The sequence below is a fragment of the Terrapene carolina genome, unplaced genomic scaffold (assembly GCF_002925995.2).
Source record: "Terrapene carolina triunguis isolate 2854851 unplaced genomic scaffold, T_m_triunguis-2.0 Scaffold115, whole genome shotgun sequence".
NCBI lineage: Eukaryota > Metazoa > Chordata > Testudines > Emydidae > Terrapene > Terrapene triunguis.
The window spans coordinates 538457-551547 of NW_020664466.1; the positions used below are offsets into that span (position 1 = coordinate 538457).

The 13091-nt window shown below is 44.9% G+C and overlaps 1 protein-coding gene across 1 annotated transcript; it reads left to right on the forward strand.

The window, feature by feature from the left end:
* Positions 1 to 7606: 7606 nt before the first annotated feature.
* On the forward strand, positions 7607 to 8563 carry LOC113406666 (olfactory receptor 14I1-like). The gene has a single exon (XM_026652470.1). It carries the CDS (start codon positions 7607 to 7609, stop codon positions 8561 to 8563), a length of 957 nt encoding a protein of 318 aa, XP_026508255.1.
* The last annotated feature ends 4528 nt before the right edge of the window (positions 8564 to 13091 follow it).

The window sequence follows — 13091 nt, forward strand, 5'->3', positions numbered from 1 at the left end:
CATCCACTGTAATCCCCAGGTCCTTTTCTGCAGAACTGCTGCTTAGCCAGTCGATCACCAACCTGTAGCGGTGCATGGGATTCTTCTGTCCTAAGTGCAGGACTCTGCACTTGTCCTTGTTGAACCTCATCAGAATTCTTTTGGCCCAATCCTCCAATTTGTCTAGGTCACTCTGGACCCTATCCCTATCCTCCAGCTTATGTACCTGTCTCCCCAGCTTCTATCAACTTTATCCACTTCTCTCCTCTCCTCTTTATGAGAATAGAGAGAATCTCCATTAATAAATCCTCCCCTATGGGATGTGTGTCTCCAGACCCTGTGCTCCTCTGGTCCTGTTGGCTATCCCCCAACCCTTAGTTTAAAAAATTCTGAACAACCTATTTAATTTTACATTCAACAGTCTGGTTCTGTTTTGGTTTAGGTGGTACCCATCATTCCTGTATAGGCTCTTCCTTTCTCTAAACATTGTCTGGTTGCTAATGAACCTAAATTCCTTCTCTGAACAGTATCATCTCATCCACATATTGAGATCCTGTAGTTCTGCCTCTCTCCCTGGCCTGGGCGTGGAACTGGAAACATTTCTGAGAATGCTACAATGGCACTCCTGGATTTTAATCTCTTACCCACAGTCTACATTTGGCAGCCAGGACCTGTCTCCTTCCTTTGCCTATGTCATTGGTACCTACATTTACCATGAGCACCGACTCCTCTTCATCCGTGCACATAAGTCTCTCTAGATACCTTGAAAGATCCACAACCTTCACACCTAGCAAGGAGAAGATATAGGATCATAAAGGTGAGAAAAATACATCTCAGCATAGCTGGTGGCTGCCCCATCACAGATGGATGCTTTGGGTTAATGGCAGGTCAGCCAGGACAACTGTTGCTCTGGATTCTGGCTCACTCCCCTGGTCTGGGATGTCACATGGTGGGTATGGTCAGGTCTCTATTTTTGCTGATCCTTGTCAGCCTGGGCTGAGCTGGATGGGCCATCTCAGCTCACTGTGCTCATGCTGTATGGTGCAGTTGGTCTCAGGATCAGGTGAAAACCCAACAGAGAGGATGATAGTGGGGGAGGGAAATGGAGGGGAAACAAGAGCAGGAGCTCACATCTATCAGTCTGTGCTCAACACTGGTCCAGCGCTGATGGCCAGGCGTATCCACTGGTGACCTGTGGTCTGGTTGTACAAGGGCTCATGAGCAAAGGACAGAGTCTCTGGAGTTGAAGGAAAGGCCTGTCAGTTGGTCCCCTAGGAATCTCCCAAGAGTCTGTTCCCCAATTGAGCCCCCCATCTTTTTAAGGACCACAAAACGGGATTATGATCAGACTATCCCATTGGCTTATTATATTGTCCACCAGTTAAGTATAGTTTCCAACAAACACATTTTGGTTCCTCTTCAATGAAGTTATAATGCAGTCTTTAATTACATGACCATGTATTACATTTTCCACAGGACCACTGCCTTGTTCAGTGTACGGGATGGACAGGGCTCACTGAGTAAGCTGGTTTTCAGTATTTTGTTTTCTCCTCATTCTTCAGTGTGTGGCTCCAGGCCTTGTTCACAGCACACTGCTCTAACTTTGCTCCAAAGACAAAATAATTGATTTTTATCTTGGCATTTTCTATGTTGCTCATCAATACAGCATCTGATTGCTTTGTTAGAGAGTTGGCCAGGAACCAGCGAGTCCATTTCATGGGATAGGCTGTGATTTGAAAATTTGTTTTCATACCAAATTTTAATCAAATTTCAAAATTTCCCTTGAAATGATTTTTTTTAATTTGGGTATCAATTCAAACATTACATTTCAGCAAATTATTTTTATCTAAATTATTTTTATTTTTTATTTTATAAAATGACTCCTCATGCCAAATGTCAAGTCCAGTCTCCAAAGCCTGGTCACACTAGAGCTTAAAATGAGCAGAACAGCATATTTTCCCTTGGCTTCATTCTTGGAAATGTCTCAAGTGTTTTGAGCTAGACACCTGGCATAGAAAATAGCAATTTCAGTGGTTAAGGTCTGGTAAAGTTAGAAGCAACAGAAAACAGGACTTTATAAAGAGAAGTGTCAGGCAACATTAATAAGAGGCAGCATTACCAGTCCCACCTAGAATAATGTTAATCAATACCCAAATGCCAAATAATATTTTGTGTACCCCAATGACTTTAACGGGGGGATGGATTGGGTGACCCTGCATACGAGTGTTCCAGAAAGGGTAATCATTAGTCCTTCTGAAATCTCATTTATCTTCCTTGTCGATGCAACTTGTAATTGATTGGGTGGGATGGAGAGGGAGATAGGAAAGGATGGTGTTAAATCTTGCAGTTCATACACAAGACAGACCATCATTGATATCAAAGGAAGTAAAATTCAGGACAATTCAAGAGAGCCCAGCTCGGTGGTGCCCTGATCTTGACTGGATCTTGATCCTGCGGCATTCTACTACTATTTTTGGTGACAAATCTGAGGAACTCTCTCAGATTGAGATGTCATCAGAGGAGGTTTTAGAAAAAAAAATGATAAACTAAACATCAATAAGTCACCAGGACCAGATGGGATTCACCCAAGAGTGCTGAAGGAACTCAAATGTGAAATTGCAGAACTACTAACTGTAGTCTGTAACCCATCATCTAAATCAGCTTCTGTACCAAATGACTGGAGGATAGCTAATGTGCTACCATTTTTTTTTAAAGGCTTCAGACGCGATCTTGACAATTACAGGCTGGTAAGCCTAACTTCAGTACCGGGCAAATTGGTTGAAACTATAGAAAAGAACAGAATGATCATACACATAGATCCACATGATTGGTTGGGGAAGAGTGAACATGATTTTTGTAAATGGAGATCATACCTCACCAATCTACAAGAATTCTTTGAGGGTGGTCAACAAGCATGTGGACAAAGGGGATCCAGTGGATATAAAATACTTAGATTTTCAGAAAGCCTTTGACAAGGTCCCTCACCAAAGGCTATTAAGCAAAGTAAGCTGTCATGGGATAAGAGGGAAAGTCCTCTCATGGATCAGTAAGGGGTTAAAAGATAGGAAACAAGGGGTAGAAATAAATGGTCAATTTTCAGAATGGAGAGAGGTAAATAGTGGTGCCCTCCAGGGGTCTGTATTGGGACCAGTCGGATTCAACATATTCATAAATGATCTGGAAAAAAAGATGAACAGTGAGGTGGAAAAATTTGCAGATGATACAAAACTACTCAAGATAGTTAAGTCCAAAGCAGACTGTGAAGAGTTACAAAGAAACTTTGGAAAACTGGATGACTGGGCAACAAAATGGCAGATGAATTTCAATGCTGATAAACGCAAAGTAATGTACATTGGAAAACATAATCCCCACTATACATATAAAATGATTGGGTTTAAATTAGCTGTTACCAATCAAAAGAGATCTTGGAGTCATCGTGGATAGTTCTCTGAAAATATCCACTCAATGTGCAGTGGCAGTCAAAAAAGCAAACAGAATGTTGGGAATCATTAGGGAAAAGATAGATAATAAGACAGAAAATATCATATTGTCTCTATATAAATCCATGGCACACCCACAGCTTGAATACTGCATGCAAATGTGGTCTCCCCATCTCAAAAAAGATATATTGGAACTGGAAAAGTTTCAGAAAAGGGCAAAATAAATGATTAGGGGTATGGAACAGCTTCAATATGAGGAGAGATTAATAAAACAGGGATTTTTAAGCTTGGAAGAGATGACTAAGGGGGGATATGATAGAGGTCTATAAAATCATGACTAGTGTGGAGAAAGTAAAGGAGGAAGTGTTATTTACTCCTTGTCTCATATCACAAGAACTAGGGATCACCCAATGAAATTCATAGGAAGCAGGTTTAAAACAGACAAAAGGAAGTATTTTTTCACACAACGCACAGTCAACCTGTGGAACTCTTTGTTGGAGGATGTTGTGAAGGCGAAGACTATAAGAGGATTCAAACAGGAACTAGATATGTTGCTGGAGGATAGGTCCATCAATGGCTATTAGCCAGGATGGGCAGGGATGGTGTCCCTAGCCTGTGTTTGCCAGAAGCTGGGGAATGGGTGACAGGGGTTTTATCACTTAGAATCATAGAATCATAGAATATCAGGGTTGGAAGGGACCTCAGGAGGTCATCTAGTCCAACCCCCTGCTCAAAGCAGGACCAATCCCCAACTAAAATATCCCAGCCAGGGCTTTGTCATGCCTGATCTTAAAAACCTCTAAGGAAGGAGATTCCACAACCTCCTTAGGTAACCCTTTCCAGTGCTTCAGTGCCCTCCTAGTGAAAAAGTTTTTCCAAATATCCAACCTAAACCTCCCCCACTGCAACTTGAGACCATTACTCCTTGTTCTGTCATCTGCTACCACTGAGAAGAGCCTAGATCCATCCTCTTTGGAACTCCCTTTCAGGTAGTAGAAAGCAGCTATCAAATCCCCCCCCCCTTGTTCTTCTCTTCTACAGACTAAATAATCCCAGCTCCCTCAGCCTCTCCTCATAAATCATGCGCTCCAACCCCCTAATAATTTTTGTTGTCATCCGTTGGACTCTTTCCAATTTTTCCACATCATTCTTGTAGTGTGGGGCCCAAAACTGGACACAGTACTCCAGATGAGGCCTCACCAATGCCAAATAGAGGGGAATGATCATGTCCCTGGATCTCCTACTTCTACAGCCCAAAATGCTGTTAGCCTTCTTGGCAACAAGGGCACACTGTTGACTCATATTCAGCGTCTTGTCCACTGTAACCGCTAGGTCCTTTTCTGCAGAACTGCTGCCTAGCCACTCGGTCCATAGTCTGTAGCAGTGCATGGGATTCTTCCATCCTAAGTGCACTTGTCCTTGTTGAACCTCATCAGATTTCTTTTGGCCCAATCCTTTAATTTGTCTCACTCCCTCTGTATCCTATCCCTATCCTCCAGCGTATCTACCACTCCTCCCAGTTTAGTGTCATCTGCAAACTTGCTGAGGGTGCAATCCACGCCATCCTCCAGATCATTAATGAAAATATTGAACAAAACCATCCCCAGGACCAACCCTTGGGGCACTCCGCTTGATACCTGCTGCCAACTAGACATGGAGCCATTGATCACTACCAGTTGAGCCCGATGATCTAGCCAGCTTTCTATTCACCTTATAGTCCATTCATCCAAACCAAACTTCTTTAATTTGCTGGCAAGAATATTGTGGGAGACCGTATCAAAAGCTTTGCTAAAGTCAAGGAATAACATGTCCACTGCTTTCCTCTCATCCACAGACCCAGTTATCTCCTCATAGAAGACAGTTAGGTTAGTCAGGCATGACTTCCCTTGGTGAATCCATGCTGACTGTTCCTGATCACTTTCCTCTCCTCTAAGTGCTTCAAAATGGATTCCTTGAGGACCTGCTCCATGATTTTTCCAGGAACTGAGGTGAGGCTGACTGGCCTGCAGTTCCCCGGATCCTCCTTCTTCCCTTTTTTAAAAGATGGGCACTAAATTATCCTTTTTCCAGTCATCCGGGACCTCCCCCGATCGCCATGAGTTTTCAAAGATAATGGCCAATGGCTCTGCAATCACCTCCGCCAACTCCTTTAGCACCCTCAGATGCAGTCCATCTGGCCCCATGGACTTGTGCATGTCCTGCTTTTCAAAATAATCCTGAACCACTTCTTTCTCCACAGAGGGCTGATCACCTCCTCCCCATACTGTGCTGTCCATTGCAGTAGTCTGTGAGCTGACCTGTTTGTGAAGACAGAGGGAAAAAAGCATTGAGTACATTAGCTTTTTCCACATCCTCTGTGACTAGGTTGCCTCCCCCATTCAGTAAGTGGCCCACACTTTCCCTGACCTTCTTCTTATTGCTAACATACCTGTAGAAACCGTTCTTGTTACTCTTAATATGCCTAGTTAGTTGTAACTCCATTTGTGATTTGGCCTTCCTGATTTCACTCCTGCATGCCTGAGCAATATTTTTATACTCTTCCCTGATCATTTGTCCAAACTTCCACTTCTTTTAAGCATCTTTTTTTGTGTTTAAGATGAGTAAGGATTTAACTGTTAAGCCAAGCTGTTCGCCTACCATATTTACTATTCTTTCTACACATCGGGATGGTTGTTCCTGGAACCTCAATAAGGATTCTTTAAAATACAGCCAGCTGTCCTGGACTCTTTCCCCACTCATGTTGTTCTCCCTGGGGATCCTGCCCATCAGTTCCCTGAGGGAGTCAAAGTCTGCTTTTCTGAAGTCCAGGGTCCATATTCTGCTGCTCTCCTTTCTTCCTTTTGTCAGGATCCTGAACTCGACCATCTCATGGTCACTGCCTCCTAGGTTCCCATCCAATTTTGCTTCCCCTACTAATTCTTCCCTGTTTGTGAGCAGCAGGTCAAGAAGAGCTCTGCCCCTATTTGGTTCCTCCAGCACTTGCATCAGGAAATTGTCTCCTATACTTTCCAAAAACTTCCTGGATTGTCTGTGCACTGCTTTATTGCTCTCCCAGCAGATATCGGGGTGTTTGAAGTCCCCCATGAGAACCAGGGCCTGTGATCTAGGAACTTCTGTTTGTTGCTGGAAGAATGCCTCATCCACCTCATCCCTCTGGTCTGGTGGTCTATAGCAGACGTGGTGATTACCTTTTCTGTTCATTCCCTCTGGGGCACCTGGCATTGGTCACTGTAGGAAGATAGGATACTGGGTTAGATGGACCTTTGGTCTGACCCAGTATGGCTGTTCTTATGTACGACTGATCTTACTGTTTTAAGAGCAATGTGCAGTATTTCTACAATTTTTAGCAATAGAATCATATGGTGTAGTGATTAGGGTGGGTGGCTTGGAATCAGGACTTCTTGGTTCTATTCCCAGCTTTGGGCTCAGCATGTAATCCAATGATTATGGGAGGGGCTGGGCAGTATCAGAATTCCTGGGTTCAAATCCCCCTCTGGGAGAGCAGTGGGGTCATGGGGTGCTATATGTTAAAGAAGTGAGAAAGCAGCCTCGGACCTTTTTCTTCTGTTTTGGGTAGATAGTGTTGGGTAATGGCTAGAACAGCTGACTGGGATTCAGGATTTGTCCTGCGTTCTGTTCCTGATTCTACAGCTCAGTCATTGTATAGCCATGAGTGAGCGCTTTCGCCTCGGTGGTGGATGCTACTCCCATTTGCAGCAGTGTAAACACAAAGTAATTCCACTGCTTTCAGTGACATTACCGGAGATTTACACTGGTGTATCTGACAGCAGATTCTAGCTCTCTGGTCTGCATTTTCCCCTCTATGAAATGAAGATAAGATTCACATAACTTTATACTTCTTTGAGTGGAAAGGTTTACAGACCCCTACAAAGCAGTTGGTGCTTACTCTGTTGTCCTTCAGCTTGGTGTAAATCAGCGGTGATCTCATTCCGTCAATGGGCCTGACTATCCTCTCATTCTGCCCAGTGTAAATCCGGACTAACTCCACTGGAGTCAATGGTTCCTGCACCCCCCTTCCAATATTACACCAATCTGCACAAGCCAAGGGTCCGACTCGTGTGAATTAAGGTGGTTTTCACAAAAGGAGAGTTATTTTACTGATGTAATCCTGACCATTGCCATTCTCCTTCCCTCCAGAGGCAGCACATGATTTTCTGAGGAAGAAAATGTCCAACCGAACCACCTTGACCCAGTTCCTTCTCCTGGGATTCTCTGACATTTGGGAGCTGCAGATTTTGCATTTTGTGGTGTTCCTGGTGATTTACCTGGCAGCCCTGATGGGGAACCTTCTCATCATCACAGCCGTAGCTCTCGACCACCATCTGCACACCCCCATGTACTTCTTTCTGGTGAACCTGTCCATTATAGACCTCGGCTCGATCTCTGTCACCATCCCCAAATCCATGGTCAATTCCCTAATCAACTCCAGTTCAATATCCTACGCTGGATGTGTCATCCAAGTCTTTTTCCTCATCTTCTTGATGGGAGCAGATTTTTCCCTTCTCACCATCATGGCGTATGACCGATACGTCGCCATCTGCCAACCACTGCACTACGAGAGTGTGATGAACTGGAGAGCTTGTGTCCAAATGGCAGTCAGTGCCTGGATCAGTGGAATTCTTTACTCTGCACTGCACACCGGGAACACATTTACAGTCACTTTCTGTGGCGGTAACATGGTGGATCAGTTCTTCTGTGAAATCCCCCAGCTCCTCAAACTTGCCTGCTCTGACCTATACCTCAGTGAAATTGGGGCTCTCATTTTTAGTGCATGCATAGTCTTAAGTTGTTTTGTTTTTATAATTGTGTCGTATGTTCAGATCTTCAACACAGTGCTGAGAATCCCCTCTGAGCAGGGACGGCATAAAGCCTTCTCCACCTGCCTTCCTCACCTCATTGTGGTCTCCTTGTTTGTTTGCACTGGCATCTTTGCCTACCTGAAACCCACCTCCAGCTCAGCATCAGGTCTGGACCTCGTGGTGGCTGTTCTCTATTCTGTAGTGCCTCCAATGATGAATCCAGTCATCTACAGCATGAGGAACAAGGAGATCAAATCTTCACTGAGGAGACTGAGTTGGGGGAGGTTATTCACCAAGAATTATTTTTCTGTCTTTCTCGAATAAATACTCTTTCAGTTGTGTCTCCCAGTCCGTGCCATTTATTTCCATGACAACACAGTTTATGCAGAAGTGGGCCAGATTCTGCTCTCAGTTGCCCCCAGTGCAAATCCAGATTAATTCCACTGATGTCAATGTACTTGGGCTGGTTTACATCAGCAGAAGATCTGATCCAATCCTGGAGTTAAGCTGGTGTGCATTTCATGGGAGGGAAGAATCAGCCTTTCATTCTGTGCCCAAGCAATGCCTATTAGACTGCGTTGCCACTTACACCTGTTCCATGGACACTAGAAAGCAACGATGGGAGCTTCTTTCCCTTGTGTGTATAAATGAAGGTCAGAAGGGACCATCATGATCATCTAATCTGACCTCCTGCACATTGCAGGTCGCAGAACCTGACCCACCCACTCCTGTAATAGATGCTTAGCCTGTGGCTGAATTACTGACATCCTCCAATCATGGTGTAAACACTTCTAATTACAGAGAATTCACCATTTACACTAGTTTAAACCTGCATGTGACCCATGCACCGTGCCGCAGAGGAAGGTGAAAATCCCCCAGGGTCTCTTCCAATCTGACTCCAAATATGGCGATCAGTTAGATGTTGAGCATGTGGGCAAGACCCACCAGGCAGATACCTGGGAAAGAATTATCTATAGTAACTCACATTCTTCCCCATCTAGTGTTCCATCTCCAGAAGTTGGGGATTTTTGCTACTGGCAGTTGCCGATGGGCCAAATACCATTGTAGGTGGTTTCATCATGCCATCCCCTCCATAAGCTTATCAAGCTCAGTCTTGAAGCCAGTTAGATTTTTTTGCCCCCACTGCTCGCCTTGGAAGGCTGTTCCACATGGCACTAAAGAAGTCAGACTGGCATAAAACTGGCATATGTGAGAAAATAATGAGACCTTAACATTTAGGGCAAACCAGTGTAGTTCTATTCACTTTGATAGCGCTTAACCAATTTACAGTCTATGGGGATCTGGATTCCTAATTTCAATGGACATACATCCATTTACATCTATCCTTGATAGAAGCTATGTAGGTGTTGATTTTCAAGCAGGATCTCGTACTGCCTATGCTACAAGCACTAAGTGAACTAGTACAGAGAAAACAGCAGACTCATAAGCTGCTGTACAAGCTCTGACCACTAGAGGGGGACAAGGAGCCATACTGTGTTAGTCTGGGTTATGTGCATTTTCCGGAGTTTGAGGATCTGAGTGACCGTGTGTACCTGAGAATAAACTGCAGTAACAATGACATGGGATTAGTGGGAACATCTGGCATCCAGGATGTCAGGTGAATTAAGTTCAGATAAAGCAGCCGCACAGAGTCACGTGTACATATGCCACCCACTGGTCTTTGTGTTTTTCAAATCCCCTCTGCACCCCATCCCCAGAGCCCATGATTCTGTCACACCCCTACCAGGGAGCCTGCCTGTTTAGATCAAGCTGCAGGGACTCCCACCCTTACGTCTGAAGGTCCCTGGTGCAACCACAAGGTACCAGCCAAGATGGTGACCATCATATAAGTGCAACAGGGGCCCTATTTCTATATTTATCATAGAATCATAGAATCAGTCCAGTCCCCTGCACATATGGCAGGGCTAAGTATTATCTAGACCATCCCAGATCGGTGTTTGTCTAACCTGCTCTTAAAAATCTCCAGTGATGGAGATTCCATAACCTTCCTAGGCAATTTATTCAAGTGCTTAACCACTGTGACAGTTAAAAGGTTTTCCCTACTGTCCAAGCTAAACCGCCCTTTCTGCAATTTAAACCCATTGATTCTTGTCCTATCCCCAGAGGTTAAGTAGAATAAATTTTCTCCCTCCTCCTTGTAAATATATTTTATGTACTTGGAAACTGCTATCATGTCCCTGTGACACTGTGTGCTCCAAAACAGTACCCTGGCACCCCCATATTTTCCTTGGTGATATGACTATGATAGGTTTTGTACAAAATATGCCTTGTGAGGTATCATTTCAAAAATCTTAATATCAAAAAAACATTAATATCCTGTTGCATTGTATGTGCTATCAGTGTATGGGAAGTTATGAAATTTTCTATGTGTGTGTTACTGAAATATATTGTAAGACTGGGAACACCTACAACCAGCCTTTCAGGTACAACAATGGAGAAGACAGCCAGCATTGATGGCCTGTTAAGGGGAATCCACACTACCAAGGACTATCACAGGATCTGTATACAATGAAGGCTTTCCAGAGGGAGGACATAGAGAATGGAGGCTGCTTTACTCACATCATAGCAAAGGATCTTTCCAGAATGCTGGAGGAATTTGTAAAGGGGGGAAGTGACATCATTACTTGGTCTCACTCCCCCCACAACTCAATGCCTGGAAAGAAATCTTGTTGACAAAGACTTTGAACGGGGGAGGTGGTCCCAGGCTGAAAAGAGGAATCCTAGTCTGTGTCGGAAGGAACTATACCATCATGGTGAGACATTGTTTGAGTCAAATCCTGTCTAGTTTATAGAACTCAGATTGTAATTTTGCTTTTATTTCTTGGGTAACCAACTTTGATCTGTACGTTTATTACTTATAATCACTTAAAATCTATCTTTCTGTAGTTAATAAATCTGTTTTATGTTTTACCTTAAACTGTGTTTTGCTTGAAGTGGTTGGAGAACTGTTCAGTGTACAGAAGCTGGTGCACGTCAACTTTCCTTTGTAGAAGTGGCTGATTGGGTAATAAACTTTCACCGGTGAGGCTTCTGACCAGGTGTGATGGGGTATACCTACCCTGAACCAGCCCCTAAAGGTTTAACTGTGCTTTGCAGGCTGAGGAAGCCCTGTCTCTCTGACTATGCTGGGCATGCTCAGTCTGGAGGCAGACTATAAAAGGAAGCAGCCCAACTCAGTGTGGGCAGGCTGCTGAAGGGGGAGGATGCAGACTGCAGGTTCTCTCCAGGGAGCTGCTCCAGGCCCCAAATACAGATCCAGAGCACACAGAGCTCCAGACTGACCCCAGACTGCCTGAGGAGCCCAGAGAAGAGTCCGCACTGGCAGGAGCTACCACTTGAGGATCCTACAAACTCGGGGGAGCTGTAGAGCATCGCTGAGGGAGAAAGGGTAGGAAGTAGCCCAGGGGACTTAGACTTTTCTCCGGTGAGTGAACTGGGGAACCAGTCACTGTGTTTCAGGAGGATGCCCACTGACTTGGTGGTGAGTACCCTGACCACTGCCAGGGCCCAGGGCTGGGACTCGGAGAAGAAGAGAGGGCCTGAGTCCCCTTACCCTGGGCACCACACACCCCTGAGTGGTGCCTCCCTTCCCCAACGGGCCAATAGGCCACACAATTCCACAGAGTGTGGCAAATTCATTGACTCTGGACATTAGGTCATGTTGCCCTGACTGGAAGGGTTACTTTATTGACTCTGGCCATCTGCCTGCCTGACCTGGCTTCTCAGGAGGTGTACTGCCTGCCAGAGGCCTGTATCTGAAACATTATGGAAGGATTCTTGAGGATCATCTGTCCCTCTGTCTACTACTACTGCATCCATCTGGGAAGTAATGGTATCTGCGATGTATGACCCTGAGCAGAAAAGCTATGATAACTGGGCTCTGGAAGTGAGGGTAAAGGATTTGGGGGTGCAGGTGGTGTTCTCATCGATACTCCTGGATGAGGGTAGGGGCCCAGGCAGAGACCGACACATCCATGAGGTGAATGCCTGGCTGCGCACATGTTGTTGCCAGGAGGGCTTCAGATTCCTCAGCCATGGGAAGCTGTTATGGGAAGAAGGGCTGCTGAGCAGAGTTGGGGTACATCTATTGAAGAAAGGGAAAAGTGTCTTTGGCTACAGACTGGCTAACCTAGTGAGGCTGGCTTTAAATTTCGTTTGAGGGGGGAAGGAAACAAAATCCCACAGGTAGTCCAGAACATGGAGACCTGGGTGAAGGGTTGGAATCTGGGGGAAACATGGGACATCGCAGCATGAACAAAGGAGACACAAGAGGGAACATAGAGGGGAAATCTAACAGTCATCTTAGATGTATGTCTTCTCATGCAAGAGATATGGGGAATAAAAAGGAAGAACTAGAAATACAAATAACAAGATTAGTGTTAAGTATCAGAGGGGTAGCTGTGTTAGTCTGGATCTGTAAAAAGCGACAAAGAGTCCTGTGGAACCTTATAGACTAACAGACGTTTTGGACCATAAGCTTTTGTGGGTGAATACCCACTTTGTCAGATGCTAAAGGTGCTAAAGGACTTGGCTGATGTGATTGCAGAGCCATTGGCCATTATCTTTGAAAACTCATGGCGATCGGGGGAGGTCCCGGATGACTGGAAAAAGGCTAATGTAGTGCCGATCTTTAAAAAAGGGAAGAAGGAGGATCTGGGGAACTACAGGCCAGTCAGTCTCACCTCAGTCCCTGGAAAAATAATGGAGCAGGTCCTCAAGGAATCAATTCTGAAGCACTTAGAGGAGTGGAAAGTGATCAGGAACAGTCAGCATGGATTCACCAAGGGCAAGTCATGCCTGACTAACCTAATTGCCTTCTATGATGAGATAA

Coding starts and splice junctions, on each gene's coding strand:
- LOC113406666 (XM_026652470.1), top strand. CDS start 7,607: ATGTCCAACCGAACCACCTTGACCCAGTTCCTTCTCCTGGGATTCTCT.